The sequence below is a fragment of the Epinephelus moara genome, chromosome 5, assembly GCF_006386435.1.
Source record: "Epinephelus moara isolate mb chromosome 5, YSFRI_EMoa_1.0, whole genome shotgun sequence".
NCBI classification, from domain to species: Eukaryota; Metazoa; Chordata; class Actinopteri; order Perciformes; family Serranidae; genus Epinephelus; species Epinephelus moara.
The window spans coordinates 7,038,690-7,057,078 of NC_065510.1; the positions used below are offsets into that span (position 1 = coordinate 7,038,690).

Consider the following 18,389-nt stretch of genomic DNA (forward strand, 5'->3'; position numbering starts at 1 on the left):
CATTTAAAACCCATTGTGGTGGTGTACAGAGCCAAAATGACGACAACTGTATCATTGTCCAAATATTTATGGACCTGACTGTACATTTATATATATATACATATACATATATATATATATATATATATATATATTTTTTTTTTTTTTTTTTTCCTTCAGCATGAATTTAAATGTTCTTTTACAAACAGCAGAAGAATCATCTGATGACATATCAGTGTTGGCACCAACTCTCTGCCTCACTTAGTCAGAAGCACAAAGCTGAGGCCGTTTATCATGTGAAGGCAGCCAAAGTTCACTCCCTCCTTTTGGCTCCGGATTGTATTATGATGCATTGAATTAAGTTTAGTAACAGGAAAACCCAGTGTGACGTGATGTTGTGACTTACTTGGCACCCTGTTGATTGCTTTGAGAGGCCGCAGTACCCTCACTGTTCTGATGGCGGTGAAGTTGACGTTCTGCAGGTCCAGCGAGTATTCAACCATCCTGGAAAACACACAGAAAACATACAGAAAAACTTGGTAACAAGTCTATGAAGGGTATCAAAGAAAATAAAAGCTAGGCCAACGCAAAAAGACAAACATCATAACCTATGTGATCACGGCAGAGGAATATATTTCATCTCGACTTCCAAGTTGTGTTGATTTAATGTACTCCTCCCTCTGTGTTTCTTTCAAATAATAAGCTTAAACAGAAGCGCACACACACCCTCGCGCAGTCGGGGTCCTGCTGTTCACGGCCTAATATGAATTAATGAGCTGGAATTTGTGTACCTAATAAAGCAAGACATTCAAAGAAACAGGGGTCAGTGGTAGACTTCTCAACATTAGCTTGCAACAAGAAACTGCCTTTAAACACAGTGTGAGACAACAAAACCATCGATTTGTTTGCAGCCTAACATGAATATTAATGTGTGTAGGTGTATCGCTTTACATAGCAATGTTACAGAGGGCTCCATTGGCATTAAAAGCATCATTTTGACACAGATGGAGGAAGATGTCAAAGCACCAGTGAGTAAGTGCAGTAGACTCCCTGCATCCCCGAAACTGGATATACCTTTTAGCGCATGTAGCGAAAGCATCAAAGTGTATCCTGTCAGTAGGCAGGCGTGCACAAGTATGAGAGGCGTGAGATTAAACCAGCAACCATACGATGAAAGCAGAGCCTTGTGAAGGAGCAGAGATTGGAGGTGGAGGGAATAAACAGGCTTGAAGTAAAACTAGGTGCGGAATAATGGAGACAGAGAAGGGAAGCAGGGAGTGAGGAGTTTGCTATTTGACCTATTTCTGGCAAATTCATTACAGGGAAAACATACTTTGCCTGGAGAATGGCAAAAAAGAGAGATAGTGAGAGTGCAGAGAAGTGGGGAGAGGACAGAGAGAGAGAAAAGAGGAAACAGGAGAATGACAGGAGACGGAGAACTCGTGAGACGAGGAAAGGATAGATCAGAAACCAACAAGAGTAAAGCACCAAGGGATGATTAAATGCTATATAACGATGGCAATAAAGCAAGATTGAGAGAGGGAGAGGGAGTGAGCCTGAGGGTTTTATCAAGTGTTGGAGATAATTACAATGTCAGGAGCAGAGGCAGAGACAGGAGAGCAATATGCATATACCTGGCTGAATAGAAGAAAGCTGCTCTCAGGCTAAGAAGACGTGGGAAAAAGAAAAGTACAAAAAACTTCGGCAAGTTTCAGGTATTTCACACAAATATTCTCCTCTCATATATATTCAGCACAACCAACAAGCTCATTTCAATAAGAGGTTGGAGAGCCTACCAGGTGATTTTTCAAGAGTTTAAAAAGCCCCAACCAATTATTCACTTTCGACCTTTAGACCTGTGCATTTGGAGAGGAGTCTTTAGATATTTTTTGACAGCAAAATAGCAGTGAAATAGACAGTAACATAAAAATCCTCCAATTTCCTGGTGCTCCAGAGGGAGTTTCACAGTTTGAAATTGAATCATGCGAGGTTTCAAAGATGGATAACACGAACAAGTAAGGATGTAACTCAGGAAGCTGAAAAAAAGAAACACATGGTCATGGTGACCTCCTGCCAGGATCTGAGAAAATAAAGGCACCGCCAACTTCAATTAAATGTCAAATTAGGACAGTACCTCATTCAAAAGCTGGAAACGTGACCATTTCAAAGTCGAAACCTGCAGCTGCACTTTCCTCCCACATTAGCTCAAAGGTGAAATTCCTTAACAGAACAGTTTTCTTTATCCCTTGCAGTCCAGCAACCAAACCTCAGTTCAGTGACCAAAACTCTGCATATGCCTCAAAGCATCCATAAGGTGTGGATCCAACTCACTGAGCCATGAAATATGAATCTCCCCTCTTGCCAGCGTATTACCGTAACCTTGGTGGTGACAGGAGCCGGCTGAGCCCTGATTCTGCTTCAGGTCCCCCTACAAATCAGACAAGACCGTGCTAGTAAAACATGCCAGCCGTGAGACGTAAGGTCGGAGTTCACAGAATACCTGGATACAGCCATATTTGTGTGTGATCACAGAGGTTGGTTCTTCAGTGTGTGGTCATGATCTAATCTGACAGGTAGTTTTCTATGGTGGGTGCAGAGAACAGAGTGAGCACATCATCCATTTCCAAACGATAAGGAAGAAGAAATATATTGTATTTGGGAGTTTAAGCCAGGGCACAGGGAGGGCTGAGAGGGGGTACATTAGCAAAGCAAGATATGAAATCCTTAATATAAAGTTAACAGTGAGGAAAATGTTTGAATGTTATAAAATTTAACCGTCCGTTTTCCAAAGAAATGAAGAATGTGGTAAACACACACGACCAGGTGCAGACCAGCCCAGCTGCCAAAAGAAAATTGTACATCTCTGTCAAACCACTGATTGAATGCACTGTAATGTTTTATATGTATCATGTCAATGTTCTGTAAGTGACATTGTATAAGCTGACTTTGTTCCTGGGAGGTGGAGGGGATGATGGATGGCGTGACACCTAAGTGAGATATCTGCAGAGCAGCAGACACTGTAGACCTCTGTGTGAGACCAATAAACAACACAGTCATCGCTGTGTTTCCAGCTGCTAGTGTGCCCCCAGAAGTTGACATTTTAAGGAAAAAACATTGCCATTTCCAAACCATGATTTTAGTGTCTAAACATGACCACATAGTAACAATAGTGCTGTTAAAATATAAAGAAACAAACAAATGTTTTACAATGCCAACATGTTCTCTGGCAATTGACCTTTTGCTAAGCCCCACCCCTTTATGATGGTCCAACAAACTGTCAGAGTAAGCATGGAGCCCACACTGTAACTAACTGCACTCCCTACAGAAAAATTATCACATCTTTGGAAAAATGAAAGAGTGATTCCAGAGAGAAGCAGACAGAGGGGTCTACAGTCTGTGTTTGAAGGATATATCCAGGATGTCAAACTGACTCAGCAGCAACAACAGGTTAAAAAGACAAAGATAGTTAGAAGCTAAAGCCGAACTATAGGCTACAGATCACAGTGTAAAAGTGAACCACCACATCACTGCTGATCGCCACACAAGACAATGAATATAAAGGGAAACTTTGCTGATATTGAACCAGCTGTGTGGCATCGCAGTGTGTGCAGATGAACAGTGTTTGGCTTCACCCCCGTGCTGCTGCCAGCACCTGGACCTCCCGGGGAAGTCAAACAACATTCACCTGCACTCACTGCGATGACACACAGCGATGCTTCCCTTCGCTGGTTCCTGTACAGCAGGGTCAGTGTTTGTTCCACTGTTATATTCATTACAAAGCAAAAGCAGCATGTGTATACATTCAGTAGGCTATATCTTCAGTAGCTAGCTAGCTAACCCTACACTTTTCAGGGTTTGATTTTGGTTTTGGAACAGGGAAGAAACATGTTTTTCCAACCTCTCCAGGTAACGAGTATCATTAATACACGACGTGCCCCAGGCACAACATTTAGCTCCAAATCCACAAAACCAGCCTGAAAATGAGGGAAATCTGAAACGACGTGGAGCACAGCTGTGTAGTTGTCGGACCCTGGTCTGAGCCGGCCTGATGCTACATTATGATTGGCCAGTCCTCATCGGGGGGCGGGACTTTGGGTTGTCAATTGGGTTGTGCAGATAGTCCCCTCTGCAGTTTATGGAGGTCCCCTCTTTAGTGAGTAAATATATCTTATGCTCCCATATTGGCATTAAAATTACAATATATATATACATATATATGTATGTGACAAATGACCCAGAACAGATCAACTCTTTTTTTTTTTTCCTCCAAAATAATGAGAAACTGTCTACAGTTTGTAGGTACAGGATCATGGTGCACTGTTAGTGATATAGATCTGTATGTGTGTGTGGAGGTAAAGATAAGTGTTAATAGTTCAGCTGGTACCAGGAGCTTAAGGCCAAAATGAACCAGACTGACTGTAAGTTCAACTGCACTGCGTCCTCCCTACAGTTGTTGATTCAATAAATGCGTTATAGTACACTGACAGGACAGGTGCGTGTGTGTGTGTGTGTGTGGCCCAGGATGTAATAGGGATCTGTCATTTTGAGCAATTTTGTGCAGCAATTTTAGATAAGACGGCTCATTTTGACCACACAAACACATATGGAACACACACACACACGATTGCAAAGACAGTCTATTATACACACTGGCACAATCAAACACACACTAAGAACATCACCCCCGATATACCCTAGTTTTTCACACACTGAGCAGATGTACAAAGAGATAACCTCGGCATCACACCCAAACACAAAATCACACACATGCACACGCACACAAAGTAGATAAAGTGCTGGGGGCAGACTGTGGGCTCTCACAAAGCTGTGTCAAATCAGAACACAGAGGCCACACACACACACTTTCTGTGTTTCTCACACCAATACACACTCACACCCCAACTCAGACATGCACGCTCCTAAGAGTGTAGTTATGTAAGCTGTGAACCCACACACACTCTTACAGTACAGGCCATCACTCTCAGACACACACACACACACACACACACAAGTCAAACTAAATTTAGTGTCTGTCTGTGTTTGAGTTAGGGCTGCTCTCTAAGCAAACAGCTTCATGAAAGGAGGAGCGAGATCACTTCAGTTCCGAAGCGCCGTTAGAGGGAGGGATGTGGATTTTTAAATGGTTCTTAAACATCCTCCTTTTCTTTCTGGGGTTTACTCTCTCTAGTGTCTCTTCTCTTGAGGGAGCTGCTCTGTCTCTGCCGTTTACTTTACCCCCAGAAAGCACTGTCACAAGTCGGCATTATGAAATATTCTCCCAGGAGCCAGCAGAGTGGAACAGTGCGAGAGTTTTTCTTCAGGGTTTCCCTGCTTGTTCGAGGGGAAGGCTTTGAATGTTGGATATAGGCTAATGTAAGGGGCAGGCTTCGAAACACTACATACGTTTTATGAGTACATCTGCAGTGTTGAGTTAAAAATTTCATACTGAAAGCCAAAGTGGAAATTACAATTGCAAATGACCACAATTAATATTTGATAAGGTTGTTGATCAGTACAAATGACTCCACACGTTACAATTCAGTATTCATGCTCAGGATGCCTCAGATTCAAACAGAAGGAAACTCAATGTTCTTTATCATTGAAAGGTGATGTGTTGCATAATGTTTTCTCCTCTTAGTAACTGTACCCTCGAGAATACTGAGGGACACATTAGAGTGCACATTAAAGTTAGAAAATTGGATGAGAGTCTGTGTCCGCTTGGAGCCTCTCTTCACAGCACTTAGTCTCATGTTTTTCTTTAATTTCAATCAAATGAACCTGGTGCTCCAACAGTGGCAATTATTTTTACCATGGCACAGCGCTCTTCAAAAGCTACATTCACATCAGTCGGTGTCAAACACTGCACTCCATAAACAGTGTGTGATGCAAATAATGTCTAATGTTTTTTGATTATAGCACAATTATTATAAGAGTAATAACAAAAGGAGAACCCAGCTAATTATTATCATTAGTTATATGTGTACTACAAGTGACAATACTGACATGCAGATGTTTGGCAGTTATATGTTTACCATGTTCACATATGAAGCTCATTGTAAGTGGGGTAATCCCTAATCTGCTACGTCTTTACCACCCTCCTAGAATAGATGACATCATGATGGGGTCTAATCGCCAAAGACATGTCACATTTCTTATACGTACGTGCACTTGTACATAAATATTATTTTCTCTCAGAACGAGTCTCTCCTGATTGAAATCAGTTTAGTGTTAGCATGCTAGCATTTGCTAATTAGCACTTAAAACAAAGCTGATGGGAATGAGTTTTGTAGGTATTCGGTCATTAAGGAAGGTACTGGACAAATTAAAATTTTGACCTGATGATGGCCCTAGAGAAAATATCAGGTGATCTCCAAAGTTCTAACAATTCAACCTCTGGGGAACATCAATGTCTGACCACATTTACCAAAACAAATTTAATGGTAATCAGTCCAATAGTTGTCAAAACATTTCACTCAGAACCACAAATGTTGACTTCATAATGGCGGTAAAGCAAATTTCAACCTAGTAGAATTTATTGCTTGAAGAACATTAACGCATGTTCACAATTGTTTCTCCAATCTAATCTGTGGAAAATCCTCAAGCACCCCTTTACCTGCCTCCGGCGTCTACCTGAATGGGCAGAACCCAGAGTCTATATGTACGTAGTAGCCAGCCCACGGGTGACGATCCTTTTCTCTGGAGAACAAAGGAGCATGTGGACCGGCCTGATCCTATCATTGAATAATTTGAACTAAGTATACGAAATGTACATTTCCTTTGACTTGAGTCTGCTGACTGATGTGCAAATGGAAACACTGTATGAAGTGTTGTTGTAGGGATACCATTACAGATGGATGACATATTACATAATTACTGAGCTTTGTTTTATTTCACATTATACCTGCTAAACATCAGCTTGTTAGTATGCTGATATTAGCCTTTAGATCATTTAAGTATGATCTGTCGACAAAGATGACTGTGACATAACGTTACACAACTAGTTTGACTGCGATTTGCAGCCAAACAGTCATCGTAATGTTACTCCTACATACATTATGAAAAACCAAAAACTCCAGAGGTTTGTCATGCTTGCGGATGCTGGTAGAGCGGAGGTTAGCACATCGTTGCAACTGGCAATGACACTCTCAGGGAGTGCTGTGGTAATTATAGGCCCAATCAACCTGGTCTCACTCTGAAGTCGTCAAAATCAAATGCTTGGTCAGTGACCGTACACCGTAAAAAAAGCCATCCTTTTACATCGGCATGATACGTGGCTGGTCGTCATCATAGTTTAACCTCACCCAGCGGTGTCAGGGGGGAACACAGCAGGACAACAATGAAAGTGAAGGCACCGGAGGTCAGAGTAGGGCGGTCAGGAGGGGTGGTGGATGGGTCCAACAACTGCTGACTTTCACTTGGGAGGCTGGTGTTCACTTTGCATAAGATCTTAAAGCCAAACCCTGTTTTTCTTTTGTTCCTAAACCCAACCATGTGGTTTTGTTGCCTAAACCCAACCAAGTGCATGTGTTGGCAAAATGTAACCATGTGCATTTGTTGTTGAAGGAAAAGCAATTCATGGTGCTGTAACAACGTAGTGCGTTTACTTTGAAAGAGACTGTATGCAAATTGTACATTTCCTGTGAAAACAGAAGTGTATTTTGAAAACAGACAACGCATGTAACAGGCAGAACTTGACACGGTGTACTAGAACATCAACAACCAACGCATCCAGGGTACCTTGCATGTCGTATCTCGATGTGGAAAGTCCGTGATCAAATGTCAATATGTGATGAGGTCGGAGTGAGAATGTGTTGAAAAGATACACACTACTGTTTATGTACACAAAAGTATGCTGAATAATAGATATGAAACTGCTTAGTATACAGTTTCCAATGTAGCGCATATGTGTAGCCACAATGCTAGCATGGCTAAAATGATCAAAAACACTGCTAATACACTACAATATTTGTACATATTTAAGTTTGTGAATATTATAGTATTAAATATTACACATGATGCTGACCTGATAAAATGAGGGGATGGAGACTAATTTATCATCTGCAGCTAAAAGTAGGTAATGATGGTCAATCCTGAAAAATCAGCAGCTAATCGCTCTAATTATACAGGCCAAATTCTTTTATAAAGGCTCTGAAGCACGGTCGTTTATATGCTACGGTGGATGAGACTCACAACAGTTCCAGACACACACATTCAACAGCATTAATAGCAGAAGTAAATCTGCTTGTAGTCACATTAAGGTGCAACGTATATTAGCAAAAAAGGTTTATAATTGGCGAACAAATGCCTTGGAAAGCAAAATAATGCAGCTGAATAGATTCTGTACATTTAGACCATTCTTCTGGCTGTACACTGGTCTAATAGGCAAGAATAAACTAATATGGCAATTACCAGAGAGCACTAAATGTCTCACAGTCCAGGCCAAACTCCTTCTGGAGAAGATGGCATTAATTATTAAAAAGAGATTAATGGATGCAGTAGATCTTCTGTCCCAGAAGTGGTTTGCAAGTCAGAGGCACACACACACATGCACGCAGACAATGAGCTTGCAAGACACACACTCATTTACAACAGCTCTGACGCGCTCGTCTCCCTCTTTACCTTTTCCCGTCTGTCCTCCTCTTTTATCTTTTCTACTGACTTTTCCACCTCACAAACTCTCTCTTAAATCTCCTCCTTTATTGCTCAAACTCTCTTTTTTCCCCCTTTTACATCTTCATTCTCTTTATTTCTTCCCTATTTGTTATGTCCCCTGTGTGTGTGTTTTCTCTCTGTGTGTATTATTTCCATTCTCACATTCCTGCAGTGTGTGGTGTGGTGTGAGAGCTCTAATGAGCTACTGTTACACCTCCAGTTGAGTGCAGATACTCATACACATGTCCCCGTGTGTGTGTGTGTGTGTGTGTGTGTGTTATATGCATGGACATGTGAATATCTTGTCAAATATGAAAGCCATCTGTCTGCTGAAGCTGTTATGGACACATTATCTATCCTTCTTCCTACATGTTCTCCCCCATCTCTTCCTGTTAGACTCTACACTCATCATATTTAAGCCTCTGACTTTGCAACATACTGCTATAAAATAAAATACACAGCGGGAGAGTAAGTGGTCCAGTAGGACTATGTCCCCGTAAACGGGACTCTTGGTTAAGGTCCCACTTTGTAAGGTAAACATGAACCTGTGTGATGATAAAGAGAGGTCACAATGTAGTGTAACATGACTGAAACGGTTCAGATGATTTAGGAAATGCCTTTCTATTTGTTCTTACTGTTAAAGCTGGGGTAGGTGAATTGAGCAAAAATTGCATAATAACCTTTCAGCATAGTATAGTTTTCATGCTTTAGAAATTCCCTTCCGTGAAGCCTGATTCAACGGTGGAGAATGTTGCAGAAAAAGTTGCTATCCAGCACTGGCAACACGCCTATACACTGCAAAACAACCCCAAACAGGAAGACAGGCTCTCTTTTAGATGCTTTTTATACATCTGACAATACATGAAAATAAAACACGTCTGAACATCAGCAAGGTGTTTCAGAGATGGACAGGAAATGTTGCTAATTGTATAGCTTTCTACTAACCAGAGCCAAAGGCTTGCTGATGCAGCTAATTCAAGTACATGTTCATGTAGCCAGCATTAGCTTGAGCCCTAAATCACAGCGTGTCATCTCAAAGGGCTTTACAGGCTCACAAGGTTGCAAAGAAAACAGGATGGTAATTCTCGTAGATCTGCTGGTATATAACAGCACTGGGATCTTTATCACGATCTGAACAATGAAATCAAAGACTTTTTCTTTTGGACATTGCTAGATTTTAAGAACCAACTTCCTGACAATCATGAATCCACTCTTACAGAGAAGCTGTGCAACCTTTAGCCAGCTACAAGGACCTGAGCCTGAAGCTGCAGCACCGAGCCATCCAAGCGAGGAGATGCTGGTGGAGGTGTGAGAGGAAACGAAAATGTGGCAATGAAAAAGTGTTCATGTTCAGCTAAAGGCTAACTCCAGCTCTCCCAAATGTTTTCACAACAAATGTCTGCCCCCTGCCTAGTGAACCAGACTATCTCAAACTCACTATTTGTATTTATATTTCTCTATCATTGCTCATCATGTTTGTACCTTGTCTTGTATCTTGTTCTGTACCTGTTTTTGTATCTCACTTTTGTTCCTCTATGCACTGTACTGCACTATATATAGATGGATGTCAATTAAGTCTGTGTTATCTCTTACAGGTTATGAGGGAGGGGAAACTGCAGGAGCAGGGATGTATTTTCCAATTTTCAAATGACTTTAATGAAGAGCTTATCAGTTTCACCTGAGTGCATTTAGAAAAGCATTACAGCAAACACTGGCAGCAAAAGAAAATGTCTCATCAAGCTCCATTAAATGTGCTGGAAAATAATGTCAAAAGTAAGTAGCTATAGCCTGTTTGAAAAGTCAATAGATAACTTATTTATAAATATTGTGTGTATATGCACAACATCATTACACAATGATTTCCATAGCCATTGTAGTGTAGATGACCTGACATGACTTTGACCAAATTTGAACTGTTTATCTAAATAACAGGAAACAGCAGCTTAAGTGACGGGAAACACCTTTTAATGTGTGTGTATGGGAAAGATTGCAGGTGTGTCAACTGATACTGCTTGTGTGTCAGACACAGTCAATTGTCATGATGTACCAATTCTTTGGCATTCTTGCAACTAAACCCCACAACACCATAAAATATTACAAGATTAAAATGATTTTCACAAAATGCCACTTGGCCTTCACCCCTTCTTCTAGTTTTTGATCTTAGCTAGGCTAAACACAGATTATTATGATCCTTCTATACATCTTACTCCCACTGTCTTCGTAGAAGAACACATCTACCCAAAATGTCGAAGTAGTCTTGAAACAAGTTAGCTTCATTTTCACAGAGAAAAAACAAAAATAGGAATCATGTCATTTACATTTCTGTGCTGGTAGGCTATTTTATTCGAGGCAACATTTAATCTATGTTTTTAAGGGTAAACACATTTTAAGCGGGATGGCCTGTAGATGTAGCCTAATTGAAGTTTTGACCCACTCTATGTGCTTTTCCAGTTTGCTATTCGGTCAAAGTGCATCCATCATCAAAGTAAATGTATGACACCCAGGAGGCATTTAAATAGATGTGAGGGAAATATTCACCACTCATGGGGGCAGCCTGCACATTTTAGTACTCATTCACTCACTTAACACCATGCCAGATTTATATTTACGGGGAAAAATAATTGAAATACATATGAAAGTGCTGGACTGAACAAACAACGACTCTCACTTCTGACCACATCGGTTGACTAACAAAGGAACAAAAAATAACCTGGCAAGAAATTACCAGTTTGTATATATACTGTACATTAATTATATGACATTATGACTTTATCTGAGGATAATCAGCCATGAATACACATCTGCTGAGACAGTTGGTGCTATATGATACCAGATTGATTCCCAGGCCTCATTTACTATACACTTAGTGTCAAAAACCATTCAGCCTCATTAACTCAGTAACCTCATGCATCATCTTCCAATTAAACTAATTAGTGTATGTGCATATGCCAATATGTACACCCAAACACACACTGCACAAATGCATACATGCAAAAGACTAAGCTTTAATAAATGATCCATTGCATTAGATAATACAGTGCAAATGTGTGTTTGTGCATATAGAGTATATAGATACGGTATGAAGACACATACATGCATACACACTACACACCAGTGTATTGGATAGCATGTTACAGTACAGCACTGCACCACAGAAATTGAAAATTTAACACCTTTCATATTCTTGAAATTAAATGAAAAACAAACAAAAAGGGGGAAAATTAAAAAAAGAATCTTGACAACAGAGCAGGAGCATTGCCTCATATGTAGACACAATTATGGACATCACACTTATAAGCACAGCCATATTGCTGCAGCATGGTTGATGAATATGTGACACCATATGATGTTGATCCAAGATGGTCTCACTCTCATCCTTTGGCATCGTGGTGCTATTCTGTTTGCCTGCTTCTGACAGTTTGTTTTTCTGGTGTTCTGCCGGTGGCAGTGCCAATCATCATGTGCCATTATTATATATTTAATTATGTCTATATTAGCTGATTAGAACACACCATGTAAATCAAAAGTGACTGTGCTTTCATAATGTAATGTATGGATATTGAGCTATGCAATATTTAGCAATATAGTCTACTTACTTGGTTGTGTGTTATTGATACTTTATTTTCTGTTTATGCGTTGTACACATTAAATTCAATTTAGTGGCATCTAATGGTGAGGATGCACAAGTGACAATTCTCTGGTGTGCCAAGTGTGTAGGAAAACTACAATGGCTGAAACAGTGTTTGGTTTGTCAATTCTGGACTATCAAAGAAACAACATGGTAGACTCTGTTATGTACATAGACATAAACAACTCATTGTAACATAACGAAAACACAGAGAATCTTTTTTTCAGGTGATTATAAAGCAGATCTACTTCCTGTAGAAGACAAAGGACATTTTGAACCTATCGAACCTACTGCATCATCAAAACAACACACTCATACATCTATAAGCAAACACCTGAAGACACAAGGGCATCAGGGATTTGATGAGACATCGACAAAATACTCCAAAACTCCTTCATGGAGCAATAAATTCTCAGCTGTCCACATAAAATTAGCTTGCATTTATCCTTCTCAATGAGCCTGCAGACTGTTCTCTTTTACTGAGTAATGACTAGATGATAGAGTGCCTGCTTCAGCACTACAGAGCAGAAGTTCTTTCCTTTTAGAGCTGACAGGATGGTACATTCACTAAAAACAATGAGGTGGCAGCATATGCTATACGAATCAAAAGTGGTGCACTGACTCAAAGGTTTGTCAGTGTGGGAATCTCAGATTCAGATACAAACCATTTTACCTACCAAGAGAATTAACCTCTATTACATTAGTAACCACCCTGGTTCCATAACTTGAGAAGTCATTGGTTTTGATAATGGGAAATTTCAGTCATATTGAATTAGAAAAGTTTCTGCTGGAATAAATGCAGCAGGTGAACGTTGACACTAGAGAGAACACACAGTAAAAACACTGCTGCAGTTCGATACCACAAGCAGACAGCACATTAGTAAGAGTCCACCCTCAGGGAGTTAGACCACAAGTTGATCATTCTCATCTCATCCCATCGATCAAAGCAGTTCTCAGAGAGAAACACTTTGTTAGACGTTGGTTTTAACACTTGGTTTCGGTTGGGTGAACTTCTTGAACATACTGCAGTGGTCACTGCATCTTAGTCAGCACCTGCTGGCCGAAATCTTTGACACAGGGCTCTAGTGTGAAGAAGGACAATGCCATTTATAGCAAGTTGGCATTGATTTTTATTCCCTCCAAATAGGCCCCATTGCCTCAATATTGGGAATGTTTAACAACTGGACAATTGGATTGATAATTGCTGGTTGACTGTTTTGCCATGACACATTCTGTATAGATGAATCTAGGGCAGGAAGGTCAGCATAAATAGAGATTCTGTTTTAAGTGTTGTGTTCCAGTCCAGGGAAAAAGGTGACTACCATAACTAGCACCTCAACCCCTGTATGAGTGTACTGATTTGTAAAGACAAGTTCCTGACCCTCACTGGATAGTGAATAAATTGTTGAAATAAATTGTACTGCTTTGTATCTCTTTTCTATAACATTATTGACCAAAATTAAGTTGCCAGAAGTATCTTTTAGAAAAAGGTGTAACTCCTGGATCATTAGTGGGTCAAAGTCCCCCACTACCCTGACTTGCATTTGTTTAGTTCACAGCATTGTCATTTACATGTGAAAGCTTCCCCAAGACTAAGGGCTCAGAAAATGGAAACTTGAAAATTCACCTCAATTCTTGGGAGCTCCCAGTAGCAATTTACAGCGCTGCCTATTGACAAAAGTCACACCCTTCATGCAGTGTGTAGGGACGTACCAACCATACATGTAGAGGTGGTTTAAGAATTTTATTGGTGTTTAAAAGTTCTGGGGACTTTGTAAGAGGAACTGCCCATTGAAAAGCTCCCTTGAGATCTACGTAGCTTTAAGGGCTCTTTTTGCATTCACGCCACCAATAACTTAAATGGCTTAAGAGGTTCTCAAACATTCTGATATATTGCTTTGATGCATCCACATCACATCGTATTTCCTCCATTGCATGTATGCTCAGTAAAGCCTGGACTTCACTGTCAGCCCATTTGTCTCTGTTTACACACTCACACTAACTTCACTCAAGGTTCTTCTTGTGATGGTAGAGTCCCTCAATAAACATTTTTTAGAACTATGTTCTCAGAACTATAAAATTGCATTTTACCCTAAATAATCTTTTAATTCCACACTACAAATCTAAATTATGAGCTTTTCAAAATCATCATATTTGCAGATGAATCTTTGGTGGCCTTGTAAAATAATTAATATAGTACACGGCCCTCTGCAATGAATGTTAAAATTCATTCATTCATTCATTTCCATAACTGCTTATCCTCTTGAGGGTCGCGAGGGGGCTGGAGCCTATCACAGCTGATAATAGGTGAAAGGCGGAGTACACCCTGGACAGGTCACCAGACTATCACAGGGCTGACACATAGAGACAGACAACCATTCACACTCACATTCACACCTACGGACAATTTAGAGTCACCAATTAACCTGCATGTCTTTGGACTGTGGGAGGAAGCTGGAGTACCCGGAGAAAACTCACGCTGACACGAGGAGAACATGCAAACACGCACAGAATGGCTCCCTCCTGGGTTCGAACCAGGAACCCTCTTGCTGTGAGGCGACAGTGCTAACCACTAATTCTACACTATATATCTAAAGTACAATTTTTACAAAATCATCAAATTTGCAAATGAAACTCTGGTGGTCTTTTAAAATAATGAATATATAGTACACGGTCCTCTGTAATAAATGTTGAAATGCACCTGCTTAATCACAATGAGTGATAAGTAGTTATTTTTAACCTCGTCCAAGAACGTGATTACGCCCAGCCAATATTTCGGAAAACTATATGAGCGGACAGCACTTATTTCTGTCAACGGAGGGGGAGAACATTTGATATATATATTTACATATATATATATATAGTTCTGCCAGCGTGAATCAAGATCAATTATGATCTCCCATCTGCTCTCCTCACCAGTATAAGATTTGGCAGCTTAGACTGTAAGGGGGAGACAGTTAAGATACATACTGAAAGCATACGTTTAATATATGAAGGAACGCACATTAACAATATAGAAATGTAAGCACACATACACATGAAAACAATACCAAAGGAGAGAAACAGATGGCATGTATAAAAAAGGCAAATGAAAAGAGAGAAACAATCTCACACACACACACACACACACACACACAAGGATGGATAAGCACATTTCTTCAGACACAATTATGATCTCACTAACATGACATGATCTTCACACCCCACACAGAAACTGATTGGAAACAGGCAAAAGAGACATTTTCACCATTCCAATGTGTCTTTTGCTGTTTTCACATCAAGTTATCCACCTACCAAATTTCTATATACATTTGAGAAATTCAGGACTTTTTACAGACAAATAAAATCAACATTAGTGAGACTAATATTAGTGAGATGGTGAGGGTTGTCCCTTGTCACCAATTCTGTTTGTGATATCCATGGACAGGGTCTCGAGGCGCAGCCGGGAGGAGGAAGGGGTCTGGCTTGGGAACGTCAGTATTGCGACTCTGCTTTTTGCAGATGATGTGGTTCTGTTGACTTCATCACACCGTGACCTCCAGCATGCACTGGAGCATTACAGCCAAGTGTGAAGCGATAGGGATGAGAGTCAGCACCTCCAAGTCTGAGGCCATGGTTCTCTACCAGAAAATGGTGGCTTGCCCCCTCTGGGTTGGGAGAGAGTTACTGACTACGTTTACATGCAGTCAATATTCGGGTTAAGGTCAATATTCCGGTTTCTGAAACATTCGGAATAACCCGTTTACATGCGTGAGCAAACAGGGTTATTCCTGTATACATGGTAATTGTAATCAATTGGAATATCCCGATCAGAACAGCGACGCACGGACAACGTGACGACGCACGGAGAACGTCATGACGCACTGCGCGTCATTTTAGCTTCTTCTTCCTGTATCCAAAAACAACAACGAGGGCAGCACGGCGGATAATGAACAGCCCAGGGCCGGTAGCAGTCGCTTTCGTTGTTTGCACTTTGGTGCTGGTACTGACCCACCACCAGTACTTGACACTATTCTGTCTCTCTGTCTTCATTAATGGAAGGCGAGAACGTGAAGAAATAGGAAATGGAGCCGGAGCTGTGCCATCCATATCCATGCTACCCGTTTCCACCAGAGCCCCCCGGACACTTTGGATGAAGGTGCGCAGTCAGGACTGGTGGGAACGGGTAGTAATGATGGAGTTCACCGATGCCGACTGGCGTGACAATTTCCGTATGTCGCGTCGATCCTTTACTAAACTTTGCCAGATGATGGAGAGAGTGATGGAGCCCTGTGAAATCACCGTTCGCACACCGGTGCCTCTAGGGATGCGTGTTGCTATGGTGCTATATAAACTAGCAAGCTGTGCAGAGTACCGTGTGATAGCCAATCAGTTCGGAGTGCACAAGAGCACCGTGAAGAAAATGGTGTACTTATTCTGCCACGGAATGGTCGATTCTGTTATCAAAACGCTGATCAGAGCACCCACTTTGGAGGAGGCATGTGCATTTCGCTCACTTTCTTGTATATTTCGCTGTCCCGGTACTTTCTACCGTCTACAAATGACATGATATTCATATATTTCACCACATTTACCAGGTGACTTGTCTCCTCCTCGCTCCAAAAGTGTGGTGTCCTCCGTTTCGCCATGTTATCAACAAGTAGTTCCTGCACTCAAAAGACCAAGATTCCTTGCGAATAGAACATGCGCAGAACTCAAATTAATGTTCCGTTCAATGGGGATATTCCGACAGGCGTATACATGACCAAATATTCGGGTTAGAAAAGGAGTAACCCAGGGGTCATATTCGGGTTTTTAAAAACCGGAATATGAGCATATTCCGGTTTTTCATGGTGTTTACATGGCCGTGCGCAACCGGGTTATTGCTAATATTCCGGTTATGAAAGGGTTATTGACTGCATGTAAACGTAGTCACTGCCTCAAGCGAGGGAGTTGAAATATCTTGGGGTCTTGTTCACAAGTGAGGGTAGAATGGAATGTGAGATGGATCGGCTGTTTGGTGCAGTGTCTACAGTGATGCAGGCGCTGCGCCAGACCATCGTGTTGAAGCGGGAGCTGGGCCAGAAGGAGAAGCTTTGATTTACTGGTCCATCTACGTCCCAACCCTCACCTATGGTCATGAGCTCTGGGTATTGACACAAAGAATGAGATTGTGGATACAAGCGGTCGAAATTACTTTTCTCCGTGGGGTGGCTGGACTCAGCCTTACTGTGCATTCACACCAAAAGCTTCATGAGCGCAAGCCGTCGTTCAGGTCGCTGCCAACGCACTGCTCGCTGCTGCCAACGCTCCAGATGCCTTTCGTAGCAAGCGTACATTGAAAATGAATGGCTGCCGGCCGCTTATGACGCTCATGACACTTTTGGTGTGAATGCACAGTTAGAGATAGGGTGAGGAGCTTGGACATCTGGAGCTTCTTTGCGTCAGAAGGGGTCAGGTGAGGTGGTTAGGACATCTGATCCGGATGCCTCCTGGGCGCCTCCCATTGATGGTGTTCTGGGCATGTTCCACTGGTAGAAGGCCCCAGGGTAGACCTAGGACATGCTGGAGGAATTACATATCTCATCTGGCCTGGGAACACCTTGAGGTCCTCCAGGAGGAGCTGGAAAGCATTGCTGTTGAGAGGGATGTCTGGGGTGCTTTGCTTGGCCTGCTGCCCCCATGACCTGGCTCTGGATAAGCGAATGAATTGGATGAATGGATGGATTAGTGAGACTGAATTTTACACTGTCTGAAGTACTTTTGACATTTCTGGAAATAGCAGATGAAGGAGGGAGTGAAAAATAAATTAAACCTTCAAGCAGTTATGTGTAGGGATGCAACTAATGATTATCTAATTTTTGGGTTAAGCTGTCAATCATTTTTTTGAGCAATCAATTTCGTTTTTTGGTCAATAAAATGTCAGAAAATGGTGAAAACGGTCTTTCAGTGTTTCCCGAAGCCCAAGATTATGCCCTAAAGATATCCTTAACTGTCATAGAGGAGAAAAGAAACTAGAAAATATTCACATGGCATTTAAGAAGCTGGAATCAGACAATTTATATTTTCTTCTTCTTAAAAATTACCCAAACCACTTAGCCAGTAATTATTTTATTAGAAGACAACTAATTGATTCATTGTTGCAATTCTA

At 41.2% G+C, this 18,389-nt stretch overlaps 1 protein-coding gene across 1 annotated transcript in view; it reads right to left on the reverse strand.

Annotated features, from left to right (window-relative positions):
* The window catches only part of LOC126390636 (voltage-dependent T-type calcium channel subunit alpha-1I-like), a 334,551-nt gene that overhangs the window by 241,749 nt on the left and 74,413 nt on the right, over positions 1-18,389 (reverse strand). The window contains exon 4 of the mRNA XM_050045029.1: positions 386-483. Within this exon, the coding sequence (XP_049900986.1) occupies positions 386-483 (98 nt within the window). The remainder of the gene's footprint in view (positions 1-385; positions 484-18,389) is intronic.